The sequence below is a fragment of the Saimiri boliviensis genome, chromosome 5 (assembly GCF_048565385.1).
Source record: "Saimiri boliviensis isolate mSaiBol1 chromosome 5, mSaiBol1.pri, whole genome shotgun sequence".
NCBI classification, from domain to species: domain Eukaryota; kingdom Metazoa; phylum Chordata; class Mammalia; order Primates; family Cebidae; genus Saimiri; species Saimiri boliviensis.
Window position 1 is genome coordinate 102,860,618 of NC_133453.1, and position 19,269 is coordinate 102,879,886.

Consider the following 19,269-nt stretch of genomic DNA (forward strand, 5'->3'; position numbering starts at 1 on the left):
TACTGGTGATATTTACTTCAATTTCAACTGCTCTTTTAAGGTGGTGCCTACCAGGTTTCTCCACTGTAAATTACAATTTTTTACTTTGTACTTTTAAGTATCTTGTGGGGAGATACTTTAAAAAAACAATTAGGGCCGGGCGTGGTGGCTCAAGCCTGTAATCCAGCACTTTGGGAGGCCGAGGCGGGTGGATCACGAGGTCAAGAGATCGAGACCATCCTGGTCAACATGGTGAAACCCCGTCTCTACCAAAAATACAAAAAATTAGCTGGGCATGGTGGCACGTGCCTGTAATCCCAGCTACTCAGGAGGCTGAGGCAGGAGAATTGCCTGAACCCAGGAGGCGGAGGTTGCGGTGAGCCGAGATCATGCCATTGCACTCCAGCCTGGGTAACAAGATCGAAACTCCGTCTCAAAAAAAAAAAAAAAAAAAAAAATTAGGCTTTTCATCAGAATTTCACCCGCTGGTTGTGTAGCATCTAGTGGTGACTATTGCCTGATTGTTTCTTGGTGATGATTTTCTAATTTCATGATTCCTTCTATATTTCTCACTTACACTAGTGTAAGACAGAGTTTCACTTTCCAGTTATTGATTTTTATCAGTCTGGGTTCATAAATTCTTATTTTATTCTATGGGTGTTCATTCATTTCTATCATTTTTTTTTTTTTTTTTTTTTTTGAGATGGGGTTTCACCATATTGGCCAGGCTGGTCTTGAACTCCTGACCTCAGGTGATCTGCCTGCCTTGGCCTCACAAAGTGCTGGGATTACAGGCGTGAGCCACCGTGCCCAGCCTCTATCATTCTTTTATGCCCCAAATCTTCACTCCTGATCCTGTATTCTTCAACACATCCTATTTTTCTTCTGTCCCTTCCTTCCTTTCTGGCACAGCAAGATGGCCCCACCCATCTGGTTCTTTCCCTGCACCAACTCTGGCAACAGTTATTTTTCTAAGGAGCCCTAGTTCCTTTTAATGGAGAATAGTTATTTAGAAACTACTATCTTAATAGTAGGTGAGATATAGATGTAGCTCATTCTTTTCAGTATTACATACTTAAGGCCATTTTCCTAAATGGTACAGTAAAATCAGTTACTTATTGATGAATGTCAACACTGTTTACAGTTTTTCAATATTACAACAGGGAAAAAAGAAATACTGTACACATATTTTTGCACTTATGATACAATTTTTACTGGACAAGTTCCAGAAGCATATCTACATTTTGAAAAATGTCTCCAAAGTGCTTTCCAAAGAGCTGTACCAACTTACACTACTACAAAGAGAGTCCAAGGGAGTTTATAACTTGATCTTTGCCGAACTATTACTATGGCAGACTATTGGGCTTCCTGAATTTTTCCAATTATATAGATAAAAAGCAGTTTTATATTTTCATCTGTTTAGTGGCCATTGATAGTTTGTGAGCTGATCTATAAATGACCTTTACCCCCATTTTTTTTTTTGAGACAGGGTCTCACTCTGTCACCTATGCTGGAGTATGGTAGGGTGATCACAGCTCACTGCAGCGTCTACCACTCAGGGTCAAGCAATATTCCTGCTTCAGCCTCCCGAGTAGCTAAAACTACAGGTGTACACCACTACACCTGGCTAATTTTTAATTTTTTGTAGAGATAAGATCTCATTATGTTGCCTAGGCTGCTCTTGAACTCTTGGTCTCAAGTAATACTTTCTCCTTGGCCTCCTAAAGTGCTAAAATTACAGGTGTGAGCTGCCACACCCAACCTTTATCTTTTTTAAAAAAGTTAAAACCTGGCTGAGTAAAGCAGCTCAAGCCTATGATCCCAGCACTTTCGGAGGCTGAGCCAGGTGAACCGCTAGAGCTCAGGAGTTCGAGATCAGCCTGGGCAACACGGCAATACCCCATCTATAAAAAAAAAAAAAAAAAAAATTTAGTTGGGCATGGTGGTGTGCATATGTGGTCTTAGCTACTCAAGAGGCTGAGGTGGGAGAATGGCCTGAACCCAGGAGATGGAAGGTGCAATAGGTCCAGATCATGCCACTGCACTACAGCCTAGGTAATAGAGCCAGACCTTATCTCTAAATGAAAAAATTAGCTGGGTGTGGTAGTGTATACTTGTAGTCCTAGCTACTTGGGAAGCTAAGGAGAAAAAAATTGCCTGAGCCCAGGAGGCTGAGGCTGCAATAAGCCGTGATTGTGCAAACACACTCTAGCCTGGGTGTCAGAGTGTGACTTTGTCTCGACAAAATATAAAACCTTTAAATTCTATAAAATTTCAAGTATATAAAAGTATAGATAGAAAAGCATAATGAAATTCCGTGTACCCATGATCTAGGTTCAACTGTGATTGCCACTGCTTTGTTTTTCCTGAAGTTTAATTTAAAACAAATCTCAGCATTTTACTTGTAAATATTTCGTTATACACATATTTATATCTAATGGATAACTCTTTTTTTTTTCGTGACAGAGTCTTGCTCTGTCACCCAGGCTGGAATGCAGTGGTGCTACCTCTGCTTACTGCAACCTCTGCCTCCCGGGTTTAAGTGATTCTTCTGTCTCAGCTTCCTGAGTAGCTGGGATTACAGGTGCTCACCACCACACCTGGCTAATTTTGGTATTTTTAGTAGAGACGGGATTTCTCCGTGTTGGCCAGGCTAGTCTCAAACTCCTGACCTCGTGATCTGCCTGCCTCGGTCTCCCAAAGTGTTGGGATTACAGGTGTAAGCCACTGCGCCCGGCTCTTTTTTGAGTTGGGGTCTCCCTCTGTTGCTAGGTTGGAGTGCAGTAGCATGATGATAGCTCATTGTGGCCTTGAACTCCAGCGCTAAAGCGATCTGCCACACCCAAATAATTTTTTTTTTCTTTCTTTTTTTTTTTTTTTTTGGGGACGGAGTTTCATTCTTGTTGCCCAGGCTGGAATGCAATGGCGCTATCTCGGCTCGCTGCAACCTCCGCCTCCCGGGTTCAAGCAATTTTCCTGCGTCAGCCTCCCAAGTAGCTGGGACTACAGGCACGCACCACCAGACCCAGCTAATTTTTATATTTTTTAGAGATGGGGTTTCACCATGTTGACAGGAATGATCTTGATATCTTGACTTTGTGATCCGCCCACCTTGGCCTCCCAAAGCGCTGGGGTTACAGGTGTGAGCCACTGCACCTGGCCAATTTTTTGTATTTTTAATAGAGACAGTGTTTCACCATATTACCCAGGCTGGTCTCAAACTCCTGGGTTCAAGGCCTGCCTAAGCCTCCCAAAGTGCTGGGATTACAGGCATGAGCCACAGCACATGGCCTTAAAAAATGTCTTTTGAACATTCAATCTCCAAATAAGATCCACATACTGTATCTAATATTGTATCTCTCAAGTCTCTTTTAATGTGTAACAGACCAAGCTTCTATTTCAAAATGTCATTTAATAAACTAACAGGGGCAATTTGTCCAGTAAAATATCCCACTGGTATCACGTAATTTGTTTTTGTTTCTTCCTATATTTCCCACAAACTAGTAGCTAAGGTTAGAGGCTTGAACAGATTCAGGTCCAAATTTCATAAGAGTGTCTCACAAGTAATGCTGTGTACTTCCTTCTATATACCACATTAAAAGGTAAATGTTTGGCTGGCCCAGTTTTAGTGATGTTCCAATTGATCAGTGGGTTCAGGGCTCTCTGTCTAATCTATCCATTTAAAATATCCCACAAAACTTTTTTTTCTTTTAAGAAGGCAGCTTCTCAACCAAAACTTTTTAATCTAATATTTTTGCATTTGCTGATGATTTTCTGGCAACTTTCTAATTCTACCACTGCTTCTGCATTTACTAATTGGATTCTTCTATGAAGAACATTCCCTTATCAACTATTTGGTTACATTAATATATAGTCAAATGGGAAAGGTAGGACAAACGCTTGTTTTTCTTTATCAAATTTTAGATCTAGTTTTTTTTTTTTTTTTTTTTTGAGACAGAGTTTTGCTCTTGTTACCCAGGCTGGAGTGCAATGGCGCAATCTTGGCTCACCGCAACCTCCGCCTCCTGGGTTCAAGCAATTCTCCTGCCTCAGCCTCCTGAGTAGCTGGGATTACAGGCACGTGCCACCATGCCCAGCTAATTTTTTGTATTTTTAGTAGAGACGGGGTTTCACCATGTTGACCAGGATGGTCTCGATCTGTCGACCTCGTGTGATCCACCCGCCTCGGCCTCCCAAAGTGCTGGCATTACAGGCTTGAGCCACCGCGCCTGGCCTAGTTTTTCTTTTAAAGTTAAAAAACAGTTTTTGAATATGCAGAAGTTAGCAAATAATACTTAAATACTGAATTAAATTCTCTTTCTTCTCTTTTTTTTTTGTTTTTGAGATGGAGTTTCACTCTTGTTGCCCAGACTGGAGCACAATGGTGCGATCTCAGCTCACTGCAACATCTGCCTCCTGAGTTCAAATGATTCTTCTGCCTTAGCCTTACTGGGATTACAGGCATGTGCCACCACACCTGGCTGATTTTGTATTTTTAGTAGAGATGGGGTTTCACCATGTTGGTCACTCTGGTCTTGAACTCCTGACTTCAGGTAATCCCCCTGCCTCAGCCTCCCACGTGGCTCTCCCCTGCTGGGATTACAGGGGAGAGCCACCATGCCCGGCCCAAATTATCTTCTTAATCTGCTTGATAGGATTTCAAATTCAAGCTTTATATAGGTCAAATCTTGTATAACAAAAAAGTAACATTTCACAATGATAATGAACAGAAGCATCTTACCTGGACAATATTGTCTACATTGCTAAACTCTACACACTTCTGTCCTCTCTGGTGATCACAGTAATATTTGTTTTGTTTCCACTGCGGGGGTGAGTGGGCACAAGATTGTGGATTGTTTGGTACACTGAGCTGCATCATCACCATCCCTCCACCAGGTGGCGGTGGTGGCACAGCTGAAAATCAGAATAAGACACTACAGTCAGTATATGTTAGCAACCAGTTGGTATGTCTGAACACTAGGATAACAGTAGTAATCTTTCATGTCTCAACAAAATTTTACTCTTAACTAAGACAACCAGGTTGAAGCCCTAGTGAATTGCACTGTGTGTTTAAACAGGCATTAAAATGGACTCTGTAGGCCTAAACATCTCACTTATCCTAAAAATAAGCTGGAGTAAACAAGAACAGCTGGAAGAGTAATGAGAGGAATGCATAGGAAATAATGCTAGAGAATATCAGTGCTTCTGAGAAAGAAGAATCAGGACAGACGTGTGATAGCAGCAGTAGTAGGAAAGGAAGTAGTAGAATGCACGTTTCAGTAGAGCACCCTAAATATTTTGGGTGTATCTCAGCACATCACAAATTGAGAACCTTTTTGTAGAAATGCCTAAGGAAATTAATTGAACTATTTCTCACATGAACAAATCGTTATTTTTATTCAATGATCTCTTCATACCTGTACACTGGTGGCCTTGAAGCTGCTGGGAATTGCATGGTGAAGTGGTTTGAGGAAACTGTATTTGTTCTGATCCTGGATGTTGCAAGTAACCTACTGAAGAGCTATGGAAAAAAATAAATACAAAAACAGAGATGAGGATGACTGTAAAGATTGACTATAAAGATTGAGGATGACTATAAAGATGAAGATGACTATAAAGATTCTTTGAACAGTCCTCTGAATGAAGAATTTGTTAAACAAATTTATTTAAATAAAATTGTTTTTCAAATTGGTTAGCAGTAAAAGTAAAATCTAATATAACTATTTTCTCTGTAAATTATAAGTAAACATTGCAGAAAAATAACTTTGTTGGCCAGGTGTAGTAGCTCGCACCTGTAATCCCAGCACTTTGGGAGGTGGGCAGATCACAAGGGCAAGACCATCCTGGCCAAGATGGTGAAACCGCATCTCTACTAAAAATATACAAATTAGCTGGGTGTGGTGGCATGCGCCTGTAGTTCCAGCTACTGGGGAGGCTGAGGCAGGAGAATCTCTTGAACCGGGGGGCAGAAGTTGTAGTGAGCTGAAATCGCACTACTGTACTCCAGCCTAGGGGGCTGAGTAAGACTCTGTCTTAAAAAAAAAACCCCAAAAACAGCTGGGTGCGGTGGCTCACGCCTGTAATTTCAGTACTTTGGGAGGCCGAGGTGGGCGGATCACAAGTTCAGGAGATCAGGACCATCCTGGCCAACATGGTGGTGAAACCCTGTCTCTTAAAAAAAACACAAAAAACAAAAAACTTTGTTTATGGCAATAAAACCAATTTTTAAAATAAAAATTATTTTTCAAATTGGTTACCAGTAAAAGTAAAATCTAACTATTTTCTCTGTGAATAAGTACTCTATTAAGTAAAAATCACTTTGTTTATATCAGTAATACTGATTTTTAAAAACAAGGAAAATTATTTTAAATTGGTTAGCAGTAAAAGTCAAATGTAACAACTATTTTCTCTGTCAATTATAATTACTTTCTCACACAAAATCATTTTATGTTTATGACAATAATACTGATTTTTAAAAGCCAGGAAAAGCCACAATTTTTAAAAGGCAGTGGCTCTTGCCTGTAATCCCAGCATTTTGCGAGGCCGATGTGGGCTCATCACCTGAAGCTAGAAGTTGGAGACCAGCGTGGCCAACATGGTGAAACCTCTTCACTTCTTAAAAATACAAAAGAAGCTGGTGCATGGTGGTAGGCACCTATAACCTCAGCTACTCAGCTACTCAGGAGGCTGAGACAGAAAACTGCTTGAACCTAGGAGGTGGAGGTTGCAGTGAGCATATATTGCACCATTGCACTCCGCCCTGGGCAACAAGAGTGAAACTCTGTCTCAAGCCAAAAAAAAAAAAAAAAAAAAAAAAAAAGTACGAAGAATAGAACAACAAACAACAGAACATGTTCTGACATAGTTTAACAAAATACTTTCAAAAATAAAAGGCTATTAGTGTGAAACCATTAAGTTACTCCTGTAAGGCTGGGTGCAGTGGCTCTCGCCTGTAATTTCAGCACTTTGGAAGGCTGAGGTGGGCGGATCACAAGGTCAGGAGTTCGAGACCAGCCTGACCAACATGGTGAAAACCCATCTCTACTAAAAATACAACAATCAGTTGGGTGTGGTAGCACATCCCTGTAATCCCAGCTACTCAAGAGGCTGAGGCAGAGAATTGCTTAAACCCGGGAGGCAGAGGTTGCAGTGAGCTGAGATCGTGCTACTGCACTCCAGCCTGGGTGACAGAGTGAGACCCTGCCTCAGGGAAAAAAAAAAGTTACTGCTGTATTTTTGAACACTTTTTTTTTTTTTTGAGACAGAGTTTCACTCTTGTTACCCAGGCTAGAGTGCAATGGCGCGATCTTGGCTCACTGCAACCTCCGCCTCCTGGGTTCAGGCAATTCTTCTGCCTCAGCCTCCTGAGTAGCTGGGACTACAGGCACGCGCCACCATGCCCAGCTAATTTTTTGTATTTTTAGTAGAGATGGGGTTTCACCATGTTGACCAGGATGGTCTCGATCTCTTGACCTTGTGATCCACCTGCCTTGGCCTCCCAAAGTGCTGGGACTATAGGCTTGAGCCACCGCGCCTGGCCACTCTTTTTTTTTTTTTTTTTGGAGACCGAGTCCTGCTCTGTCACTGAGGCTGGAGTGCAGTGACGCAATCTCAGCTCACTGCAACCTCTGTCTCCAGGCTTCAAGCGATTCTCCTGTCTCAGCCACCCAAGTAGTTGGGATTACAGGCCCACAGCATCATGCCTGGATAATTTTTTTTTTTTTTTTTTAATTTCTTAGTAGAGATGGGGTTTTATACCATGTTGGCCAGGATGGTCTTGAACGTCTGACTTCAAGTGATCCAGCTGCCTCAGCTTCCCAAAGTGCTGGAATTAACAGGCATGAGCCACTGTGCCTGGCCTGAACAGACTTTGAGACTCAATAAATATGGGGTTTGTCAAAATATATCTCTGAAGTTTTCTCTAACAAATTTTTTCACAATAGTTAAAAAACCATAGAATGATACTATTTATTCTTTCTAAGAATTCATGAGTAATTGGTAAACATAATTTATATCTAAAACCCTATTAACAGTCTTTTTTGTCATTTTAAAAACTCTTCTTACAAAAACAGTACCTCTGAATCTAGTTGGAATAACTTTTTGCACCTGTGTCTCATATAATGGCATTAAACATTATATACAACTACTTCATTACGGAGAATATAGGGAGACATGTTAAATGACACCAGGATGATACAACCAGTAAAAAAAAAAAAAAAAAAAAGAAGCAATATTTGTACGGTAGAAGGAAATACAAATATTAACTGGATATTTGATGTAATTAATAAATTAACCTCAATATTTTAAGATATAAAATGATATTACAATTACATGGGATTTAAAAAAATCCTTTAGGGGGTTAACCTAGAGAAGGCAGTGGCAAGATGGCCTCTCTGGATCGAGTGAAGGTACTGGTGTTGGGAGACTCAGGTGTTGGGAAATCTTCATTAGTCCATCTTCTATGCCAAAATCAAGTGCTGGGAAATCCATCATGGACTGTGGGCTGCTCAGTGGATGTCAGAGTTCATGATTACAAAGAAGGAACCCCAGAAGAGAAGACCTACTACATAGAATTATGGGATGTTGGAGGCTCTGTGGGCAGTGCCAGCAGCGTGAAGAGCACAAGAGCAGTATTCTACAACTCTGTAAATGGTATTATTTTAGTACACGACTTAACAAATAAGAAATCCTCCCAAAACTTGTATCGTTGGTCATTGGAAGCTCTCAACAGGGATTCAGTGCCAACTGGAGTCTTGGTGACAAATGGGGATTATGATCGAGAACAGTTTGCTGATTACCAAATACCGCTGTTGGTAATAGGGACTAAACTGGACCAGATTCATGAAACAAAGCGCCATGAAGTTTTAACTAGGACTGCTTTCCTGGCTGAGGATTTCAATGCAGAAGAGATTAATTTGGATTGCACAAATCCACGGTACTTAGCTGCAGGTTCTTCCAATGCTGTCAAGCTCAGTAGGTTTTTTGATAAGGTCATAGAGAAGAGATACTTTTTAAGAGAAGGTAATCAGATTCCAGGCTTTCCTGATCGGAAAAGGTTTGGGGCAGGAACATTAAAGAGCCTTCATTATGACTGAGTTACACTCGTCCTTGGAAGAGTGAGCAAGCAGTGGCAGTCTTTCACAGCTTTCCTCTTGCTGTGTCAATTATTACCATCACAGCCATTTAACAAAGTCACCTTAAAATGCTACCCTTCAGCCTCACCCTTTAATGGAAAAATGAAAGGTAGTGACAACATGGGAGGTCCAAACTTTGTTCCTGTTCTCTGTATTCCTCACCTTTCTGTCCCTGTTTACAGATATGTAAAAGCCTTGTGAAAATATAAGATGTTGTCAAAATGATGCAGTAAATGAGCAATGACAGTGCACTGCAAAGAAAATTTACTCTTGCCTAGAACTGGAGGGTTTTTACGGGTCTGTAATTTTCCCACACTCACTGCTGAAGGCTTAAGTACTTGAAAAATGTATCTCTATTGTTTTACCTTCTTGAGGGGAAAGGTCTTGTTAACCAGCCCTGAGTTGTCCACCCCAAACAATCTCTGTCATTTTCAGATGCAAAATTGTGTTATTTAATTTTCTCTACCCTCATCACACACGGAAATGTCTAATAATAGCAACCCTGTCTCCCTCTTCTCTCCTTTGCAAATGGCTCAGTGGCTGGAAGAGGCGGACTAATAGCTAGAAGTTAAATATAAATACAGATTAATAATACATAGAGAACAGCAATACCAGAAAAAAAAAGAATTCTGGTAAAATGATGTGAAAAACTGACAGCTCCCTTATTCTTTAGGTTGCAGCTGTCTTCAGTCTCTTGCTGTTTTATTTGGAAATAGGTAGGGTAAAATCTAAGACCTGCACAAGGGCAGTGAGAGACATTTACAGCCTCCTTTCCATTTTTTTTTTTTTTATTTTCAGGAAAAGTCAACTCCTGAAATGTCCCTTAGCTATAGTCAGAAAACTGAGAATATTATTCTTGTGTCAACAATTATTTATGGAGAGAAGTAAAAATAAGTTCCACAGCAACACATTTACATGAATTATGAACTAGGATTCTTGGATTTCATAATCACTTCAAAGCATTTTGGGGGTGGGGTGGGTGTGTGTGTGTGTGTGTGTGTGTGTGTGTGTGTGTGTGTGTCCATAATAGTTCATATTACTTTTTTTAACCCATCTTTTTGCTTGCTTAATCTTCTCTGCCCCAGTTCTTCCTTAGCATATGAACTTGATTTCTAAAAACAATTTATTCAGCACTTTATCACCCATATACTCTCGCTGGCTCTGGTACTGGTCCCTGTACTCCTGATTTTGCTCCATACTTTTAAATAATAATAATAAATACACAGTTTTTGTTTCTCATTTTAAAATTAGGTAGAAAACACCGAATTCACTTTCTATTCCATTTTAATTAGGTTTCAGAAGTACCTTGGAAATCAAGGTATGCTGCAAGAGGGTATTAAAATAAGAATGTTAGAGAGTCCTTTTAGAAAGGCAGTTTTGGGAATTTGGAAAAGGATTTTTAAATCAGCTTTCATCAGCTAGACTATTCTCTAACCTTTCTTTACTTCCTCTTTGAAAGCACCTATCCCTGGTTTCTTTTCTACACAGAGAAGAGATATGCAAATCATGAGTTGTATGTAGAATTGGTCACAGTATGTTGTGGCATAGGCAGTATAGTTGGGAAGCAGAAACCAAATGTTTCACAGAGACTTAAACCAACTAAAGCTCTTTGTATTTCTCCTTTAAAAAATAAATTAAAACTCCTTCCTTCCTTCTGCTTTCTCTTTCTTTCAATTAAAAAAAAATTATCCTGAACTTTTTATTTTCTATCTTATAAAAAATAAAAATAGACTGAGCATAGTGGCTCATGCCTGTAATCCCAACACTTTGGGAGGCCAAGGTGAGTGGATCACTTGAGGTCAGGAGTTCGAGACCAACATGGCGAAACCCTGTCTCTACTAAAAATACAAAAATTAGCCAGGCCTGATGGCACACCTCTGTAATCTCAGCTATTTGGGAGGCTGAGGCAGGAGAATCACTTGAACCCGGGAGGTGGAGGTTGCAATAAGTTGAGATCATACCATTGCACTCCAGCCTGGGTGACAAAGCAAGAATCCGTCTAAAATAAATAAATAACAAAAAAGTAAACCATTGTTGATGGTTCCAGGGTCAAGTTGGAAAAATTAACAGTACTCCTCAACTCCATTTCTTTCTGCAGCCAAGCCTGATTCCTTGAATTATAGTTTTCTAAGAAAAAGTAGTTTTTAATAATCTAAGGTAAATTTGTTGCAGTTATTAGCAGCAGCATAATAAGGCTTTTCACTCAAAGACTGTTATTAGCTAGAGTTCTTCAAAAAAAGAATGTTTTTGAAGCATACTTTTTGCTAGGACTTCTGGAGAACTACTCGTGAAAAATGCTTTTAGATAATATACATGTCAAAATATATTTTTTTAAGTATAATTGGCCAGGTGCTGTGGCTCACACCTTTAATCCCAGCACTTTAATCCCGACCAAGGCGAGAGGATCACATGAGCCTAGGAGTTTGAGGCTGCAGTGATTCATGATTGCACCACTGCCTTCCAGCAGCCTGGATGACAGAATGACTCTATCTCTTTACATATGTATATCTTACTCTCTTGATGGGACAAGTTGGTAGCAATAAAGATTTTTTTTTTTCTGTTGTGATTTAGATCTCTAACCAATTTTCTGACTCATTGTGGAGCTGACCAGATGTGAAGGTGTATATATGACCACTCCTCTGCCCCTTGGGTGGGTATGACTTAGTTGGAATCCAAGTAAAGATTTAAGCTAGTCTCTCCCCCTTAATATTAATGGGATTCAGGGCATACAACCCCAAAATATTGCACCCTGATATCTAAGAAAACTGCAGTAGCAAGGTTTCTCACACCTTCCCTTCCGAAGCAGGCCATAAAACCTAAGTGACCTTCCCCTAAAGTAGATCATAAATCCTTTATTCCAGAGATACCTTTTATCCTCACAGATAGACACCAAGGAGAATCTGAACAAACAGGACTTGCTGAGTTCTCCACAGTTTATTATTGTTAGATTATATCCTTTTGTCCTCTGATTATACTTCTGCATGAGACTGTACATAAAAATACACAGGTTTTCCTGTTTCTTTGCATCTTCGTTTATGAAGATTCCTGTCACATAAAACTTAAATAAATTTGTGTGCTTTTCTCGTTAAAAAAAAAAAATCCTTTAGGGATACCTATACTGAAATACTCATGAATATGAAATACTATGATACCTGCGATTTATTTCAAACTAATATTGGAGGTAGAAGGGGTGGAGATTTATATGAAAATAGATTAGTTTTAATGCTATCCCCATCAAGCGACCATTGACCTTCTTCACAGAACTGGAAAAAACCACCTTAAACTTCATATGGAACTAAAAAAGAGCCCACATAGACAAGACAATCCTAAGCAAAAAGAACAAAGCTGGAGGCATCATGCTACCTGACTTCAAACTATACTACAAGGCTACATTAATCAAAACAGCATGGTAGTGGTATCATAACAGAGACACAGACCAATGGAACAGAACAGAGGCCTCAGAAGTAATGCCACACATCTACAACCATCTGATCTTTGACAAACCTGACAAAAACAAGCAATAGGGAAAGGATTCCCTGTTTAATAAATGATGTTGGGAAAACTGGCTAGCCATGTGCAGAAAGCTGAAACTGGACCCCTTCCTTGCACCTTACATAAAAATTAACTCCAGATGGATCAAAGATTTTTTTTTTTTTTTTTTTTTTGAGACAGAGCTTTGCTCTTGTTACCCAGGCTGGAGTGCAATGGCGCGATCTCGGCTCACCGCAACCTCCGCCTCCTGGGTTCAGGCAATTCTCCTGCCTCAGCCTCCTGAGTAGCTGGGATTATAGGCACGCGCCACCATGCCCAGCTAATTTTTTGTATTTTTAGTAGAGACAGAGTTTCACCATGTTGACCAGGTTGGTCTCGATCTCTCGACCTTGTGATCCACCCGCCTCGGCCTCCCAAAGTGCTGGGATTACAGGCATGAGCCACTGCACCTGGCCGGATCAAATATTTAAACGTAAGACCTAACACTATGAAAACCCTAGAAGAAAACCTAGGCAATACCATTCAGGACATAGGCATAGGCAAGGACTTCATGACTAAAACACCAAAAGCATTGGCAGCAAAACCCAAAATAGACAAATGGGATCTAATTAAACTTACGAGCTTCTGCACAGCAAAAGAAACAATCATTAGAGTGAACTGGCAACCAACAGAATGGGAAAAAAATTTTTGCAGTCTACCCATCTGACAAAGGGCTAATATCCAACATCTACAAAGAACTAAAACAGATGTACAAGAAAAAAACAAACAACCCCATCCAAAAGTGGGCCAAGGATATGAACAGACACTTTTCAAAAGAAGACATTTATAAAGCCAACATATGAAAAAATGCTCATCATCACTGGTCATCAGAGGAATGCAAATCAAAACCACATTGAGATATCATCTCACGCCAGTTAGAATGGTGATCCATTAAAAAATCCGAAGACAACAGATGCTGGAGAGGATGTGGAGAAAAAGGAACACTTTTACATTGTTGGTGGGAGTGTGAATTAGTTCAACCATTGTGGAAGACAGTGTGGCAGTTCCTCCAGGATCTAGAAATAGAAATACCATTTGACCCAGCAATCCCGTTACTGGGTATATACCCAAAGGATTATAAATTGTTCTATTATAAAGACACAAGCATACGTATGTTCTTTGTGGCACTGTTTACAACAGCAAAGACCTGAAACCAACCCAAATGCCCATGGATGATAGATTGGATAAAGAAAATGTGGCACACATACACCATGGAGAACTATGTAGCCATAAAAAAGATGAGCTCATGTCCTTTGTAGGGACATGGATGAATCTGGAAACCATCATTCTCAGCAAACTGACACAAGAACAGAAAACCAAATGCTGTATGTTCTCACTTGCAGGTAGGTGTTGAACAATGAGAACACATGGACACAGGGATGGGCGCATCATACACTGGGGCCTGTTGAGGGGTGGAGGGCTAGGGGAGGGACAGCAGGGGTGAAGAAGTTGGAGAGGGATGACATTGGAAGAAATGCCTGAGGTAGGTGATGGGGGGATGAAGGCAGCAAACCACCATGGCAGGTGTGTACCTGTGCAACAATCCTGCAAGATCGGGACATGTAGTCCAGAACTTAAGAAGTATAATTAACAACAAAAAAAGAAAACAGATTAGTAATTACATAATTGGTGATGGGCATATATGGGTTCAGAATACTTCTGTTTACATTTACATATGTTTGAAAATTTTTATAATAAAAAGTTAACAATTCTGTCTTTCAGGCTGACAATTAGAATTAGTAAAGCTTTATGCTTTAAAAAATTTTTTTTGAGACAGAGTCTCGCTCTGTTGCCCAGGCTGGAGTGCAGTGGCAGGATCTCAGCTTACCACAACCTCTGTCTCCTGGCTTCAAGTGATTCTCCTGGCCCAGCTTCCCCAGTAGCTGGGATTACAGGCATGCTCTACCATGCCCAGCTAATTTTTGTACTTTTAGTAGAGACAGGGTTTCACCATGTTGGTCAGGCTAGTCTCGGACTCCTGACCTTGTGATCTGCCAGCCTCAGCCTCCTAAAGTGCTGGGATTACAAGTGTGAGCCACTGTGCCCAGCTGCTTTATGCTTTTTTTAGGGGCAGTAACTCAGTGCGGTTCAATAAAAGGGAAAAAGAAAGAAATATAAAGGGAAGATTTTTTTTTTTTTTTGAGACGGAGTTTCGCTCTGGTTACCCAGGCTGGAGTGCAATGGCGCGATCTCGGCTCACCGCAACCTCCGCCTCCTGGGTTCAGGCAATTCTCCTGCCTCAGCTGCCTGAGTAGCTGGGATTATAGGCACGCGCCACCATGCCCAGCTAATTTTTTGTATTTTTAGTAGAGACGGGGTTTCACTATGTTGACCAGGATGGTCTCAATCTCTTGACCTCATGATCCACCCGCCTCGGCCTCCCAAAATGCTGGGATTACAGGCTTGAGCCACTGCACCCGGCCAGCGAAGATTTAATAGAAAGTGATTTTGGATCATAAGTGAAAAAACAGTACTTTCTGAAATTTATGTTAATTATGATTGGAATGCATTATTTAAGTATTAGCTACCTGTGAAAATAAAAACTTAAGAGATGGTCTGTAGGCCAGGCATGGTGGCTCATGCCTGTAATTCCAGCACTTTGGGAGGTCGAGGCGAGTGGATCATGATGTCAGGAGTTTGAGACCTGCCTGGCCAAGACAGTGAAACTCCGTCTCTACTAAAAATACAACAATCAGCTGGGTGTGGTAGCACACGCCTGTAATCCCAGCTACTTGGGAGGTAGAGGCAGGAGAATCTCTTGAATCTGGGAGGCAGAGGTTGCAGTGAGCTGAGACCGCGACCCTTCTTTCTAGCCTGAGCAACAGAATGAGACCTTGTCTCAAAAAAAGAAAGAGGAAAGATATGGTCTGCAAATGTGCTGATATTGAGGAAAACAGAAAGGTCCCCACAGGTGGAAGGTGTTTTAGGCTCTGTACTAACCCATGTCAACAGCTCTCCTGGGCCATGCCCCTCACTCTGATCTTGTTTGCTAAGGTCTGAGATACGTGGGTGAAAGCAAGCCATCATGCAAAGGGAAGAGAACACTCCGGTCACTGAGGTGAGCAATTTATCTCATACTCTACTAAACTACAAACTGCGATTCCATTTTACCACTCTGGTGTGTTTTAGTACAGTTAGTGTAAAACCGTTTTCTAGCACTAGATTACCCATTAGGTAAAAGAGTAAGAATCAAGTTTTAGAATTATGTGACTGAGTTCCAGGCCTCTATTAATCTTCTGAGACATATAGATAATTCAAGGGACATAGACTACGCAATGAGACACCCTCTTAAATCACTTAAACACTTCAGAAAAAAGAAAAGCATAGAAGTCAGTCTTTACACTCTCTCTTTAAAAATATGGATACATTATACCAAAGAGGAATCAGCTCTGTAGTAATTTCACATGCTTCTCCTTTGGAAGACAGGAGAAAAAGAAGGGGATTTTCAAAGTAAAGCACCAGGCCTAGTCATTCAAAGTTGATATTCTACACTTTAACAGAAAAAAACATCAATCTCAAAGAATCTCATTTATTCCCAAACTTCTTGATAAGTCCTGACATAAAATTATGAACATGTACATTGAAATGAATCAAAATATCCACTTTCAAATGTATTAAGTCCACTGCAACAAAAACTATTACCAATATTTTTTCCTAACTACTTAGGAGCTGCCTTTTCTCTGTGTAAGGCAAACTGCTGTGAAATGCTTCTGTAGGATTACTGGAGACTGATGAAAGACATTATAGGATATCTCACAGGTTTTGTCTGAGGTTTTTACAGTGCTCATCTTATTCCTATATAGGATAATTCAGAGATTCCCCTTCTCTCCAGTTAATGCTTTCTCTATTCTGACCAGGTTTTGGAATCGAAGCCATGATAAAAAAAAAAAAATGACAAACATATAATGCATTTTTAAAGTCAGAAAATTACTTTACCAAAGTATGATTTTGTTTTTTGTACAGACAAGGTCTCACTCTGTTCCTCAGGCTGGAGTGCAGTGGTGTTATCATAGGTTACTGAAGCACTGAACTCTTGGGCTCAAGTGATCCTCCTGCCTCAACCTCCCGAGTAGCTAGACTACCAGCGGCCGCCACACCTGGCTAATATTTACAATTTTGGTACAGAGGGGGAATCACTATGTTGCTCAGGATGGTCATGAACTCCTGGGCTCAGGCAATCCTCCCACCTTGGCCTCTCAAAATACTGGGATTATAGGCATGAGCTATTGCACCTAGCCTGAAAAATTTATGTCATATGACTCTTTATGAATGCTTAAAACTGGCTTTTTACAGGGCAGTGCTGATGCTATTTTGATTAGATCATGGTAATCTATTTGATAGAAAGTAGAAATCAATGCTTGATATTAAGATACATTCACTAGATCCTGCAAATTCAAGTGATAGTACATTGCTATTTTAATGCCTTTGACATTTAAAACTTAACGTAGGGCAAAGCACCATGTATTTGGGTGTCAGAAGGAAGCATGAGGCTGAGTTCCAATCTATTACTATTCATTATGTGAGTATGAACATGTTATTTGAACTTCAGCTCTTTCATCAATAAACATGCAATTAACACCTGTCTTACCAACTATGAAGAAAGATTTGGCCAAAACAAAGTATAAACAGACAAACATAAAAATGTAAAACTTAACATTAATAATCACAGAGCCAAATTAATATGTACTGCCATTCATGAAATGTGAAAAGAATAAAGCAGAGTCAGTATATATTGGGGCTGTGAATCAAAGATTTTGGCAAAATATACCAAGGACCTTAAAAACAGTCATATCCTTTGACCTATCGATTCCTTTCTATGGACACATGCCAAGGGAGGAATTAAAATTGCTTACAAGATGACTCAATAAAGTAAAAAGATATGACCTAAATGTTCTGCAGTAGGGTATATTATTGTATATTTATAAAATGTAACAGTATAATCAGTAAATTATATTAATGAAGAAATTTTGAATGGGATGAAAAAATGACTATGCTCAATAAGTGAAATATATACATTAAGATCTCAACTATATTAAAACTATGTAAGAGGCTGGATGTGGTGGCTAATGTCTGTAATCCCAGCACTTAGGGAAGCTGAGGCAGGCAGATCACTTGAAGTCAGGAGTTTGAGACTAGCCTGGCCAACATGGTGAAACCCCATCTCTACTAAGAATACAAAAATTAGCAAGATGGTGGTGCATTCCTGTAGTCCCAGCTAATTGGGAGGCTGAGGCAGGAGAATAACTTGAACCCAGAAGGCAGAGGTTGCACTGAGCCAAGATGGCACCACTCTACTCCACCCTGGGCCACAGAGCAAGACTTTGTCTCAAAATATATATTTCATCTAAAAAAAAAAAAACCTATATAAGAAAAGCAGAAAGAGTGAGAAAAGTATTAACATGCTGACTGTGGTCAATTTAAAGTTATGGGACTGTGAATGATTCCTGATCATTTTTTTTGGCATTTTCTAAAAAATTATGCATACATTTCACAATTTAAAAATGCTTTTTGAAAACTAAAAAAGTTTAGCTTTTAAATGCTAGAGTAGAAAGTTAATTTCAATGAAACAGTCTGAATCTGATTCAGAAATCTTCATATGTCAGAGAATGGTCATCTGAAGATGTTTATGCTGTTATTCTGCAATATAAACCTTCAATTTGGTTGGGCACAGTGGCTCACACCTGTAATCCCAGCACTTTGGGAGGCCGAGGTGGGCGGATCACTTGAGGTCAGGAATTTGAGACCAGCCTGGTCAGCAAGGTGAAACCCCACCTCTACTAAAAATACGAAAATTAGCTAGGTGTGGTAGTGGGTGCCTGTAATCCAGTTACCTGGGAGGCTGAGGCAGAAGTGCTTGAGTCCAGGAGGCAGAGATTGCAGTGAGCTGAGATCACACCTCTGCATTCCAGCCTGGGCTGGTAGGATGCAGAAGTACCTGCAAGAAGGGCTAATATAGTCCTTAAAAAGGAGCTCTGAACTTTTCAAGTACCTACACAAGTACTTGTATGCAACCTAAAAAAAGAGTCTGCATTATATATTTAATAGAAAAGATACCTTTGGCTTGAGAAATTGGAGGGTAGATAAAAACACAATTCATCACAAAGATGTCTCTGATGCTCTTGGTGAATGACTGATTTTGAGGCAGGCCATATTCTGACCAGCCTATCAAGATGAACCAGCCATTATCAAACAGCATATTAGCAGATCTGCCGGTTACATCACTTTAGTGGCTCCATGAAGTGATAGAAAACACCTGCTAAACAATAATTTCAGTTTTAGTATAGTTGATTCCATGCTGCTCTCTTTTTGCCACTTCTTAAGTCTGTTCCTGGACTGAGATCTCTGTATGTTTTTGTTTTGTTTTTTGAGTCAGGAATCCCGCAGTGGTGTGATCTTGGCTCACTGCAACCTCCACCTCCCAGGTTCAAGTGATTCTCTTGCCTCAGCCCCCTGAGTAGCTGGGATTACAGGCACAACCATCACTGGCTATTTTTTTTGTATTGTTAGTACAGATGGAGTTTTAGCACGTTGGTCAGGCTGGTCTTGAACTCCTGACCTCAGGTCATCTGCCCACCTTGGCTTCCCAAAGTGCTAGTATTACCAACGCGAGCCACTGCACTCAGCA

The 19,269-nt window shown here is 40.3% G+C and overlaps 1 protein-coding gene and 1 pseudogene across 9 annotated transcripts in view; one reads left to right on the forward strand and one right to left on the reverse strand.

Moving 5' to 3' along the window:
* The window catches only part of R3HDM1 (R3H domain containing 1), a 123,079-nt gene that overhangs the window by 12,199 nt on the left and 91,611 nt on the right, over positions 1–19,269 (reverse strand). For all 9 annotated transcript variants that reach the window (XM_010330649.3, XM_010330619.3, XM_010330639.3 and 6 more), the window contains 2 exons: positions 5,397–5,500; positions 4,721–4,893 (listed from right to left, as the gene is read on the reverse strand). In XM_010330649.3, the coding sequence (XP_010328951.1) occupies positions 4,721–4,893; positions 5,397–5,500 (277 nt within the window). The remainder of the gene's footprint in view (positions 1–4,720; positions 4,894–5,396; positions 5,501–19,269) is intronic.
* Positions 8,341–9,702, forward strand: LOC101045827 (rab-like protein 3 pseudogene; annotated as a pseudogene).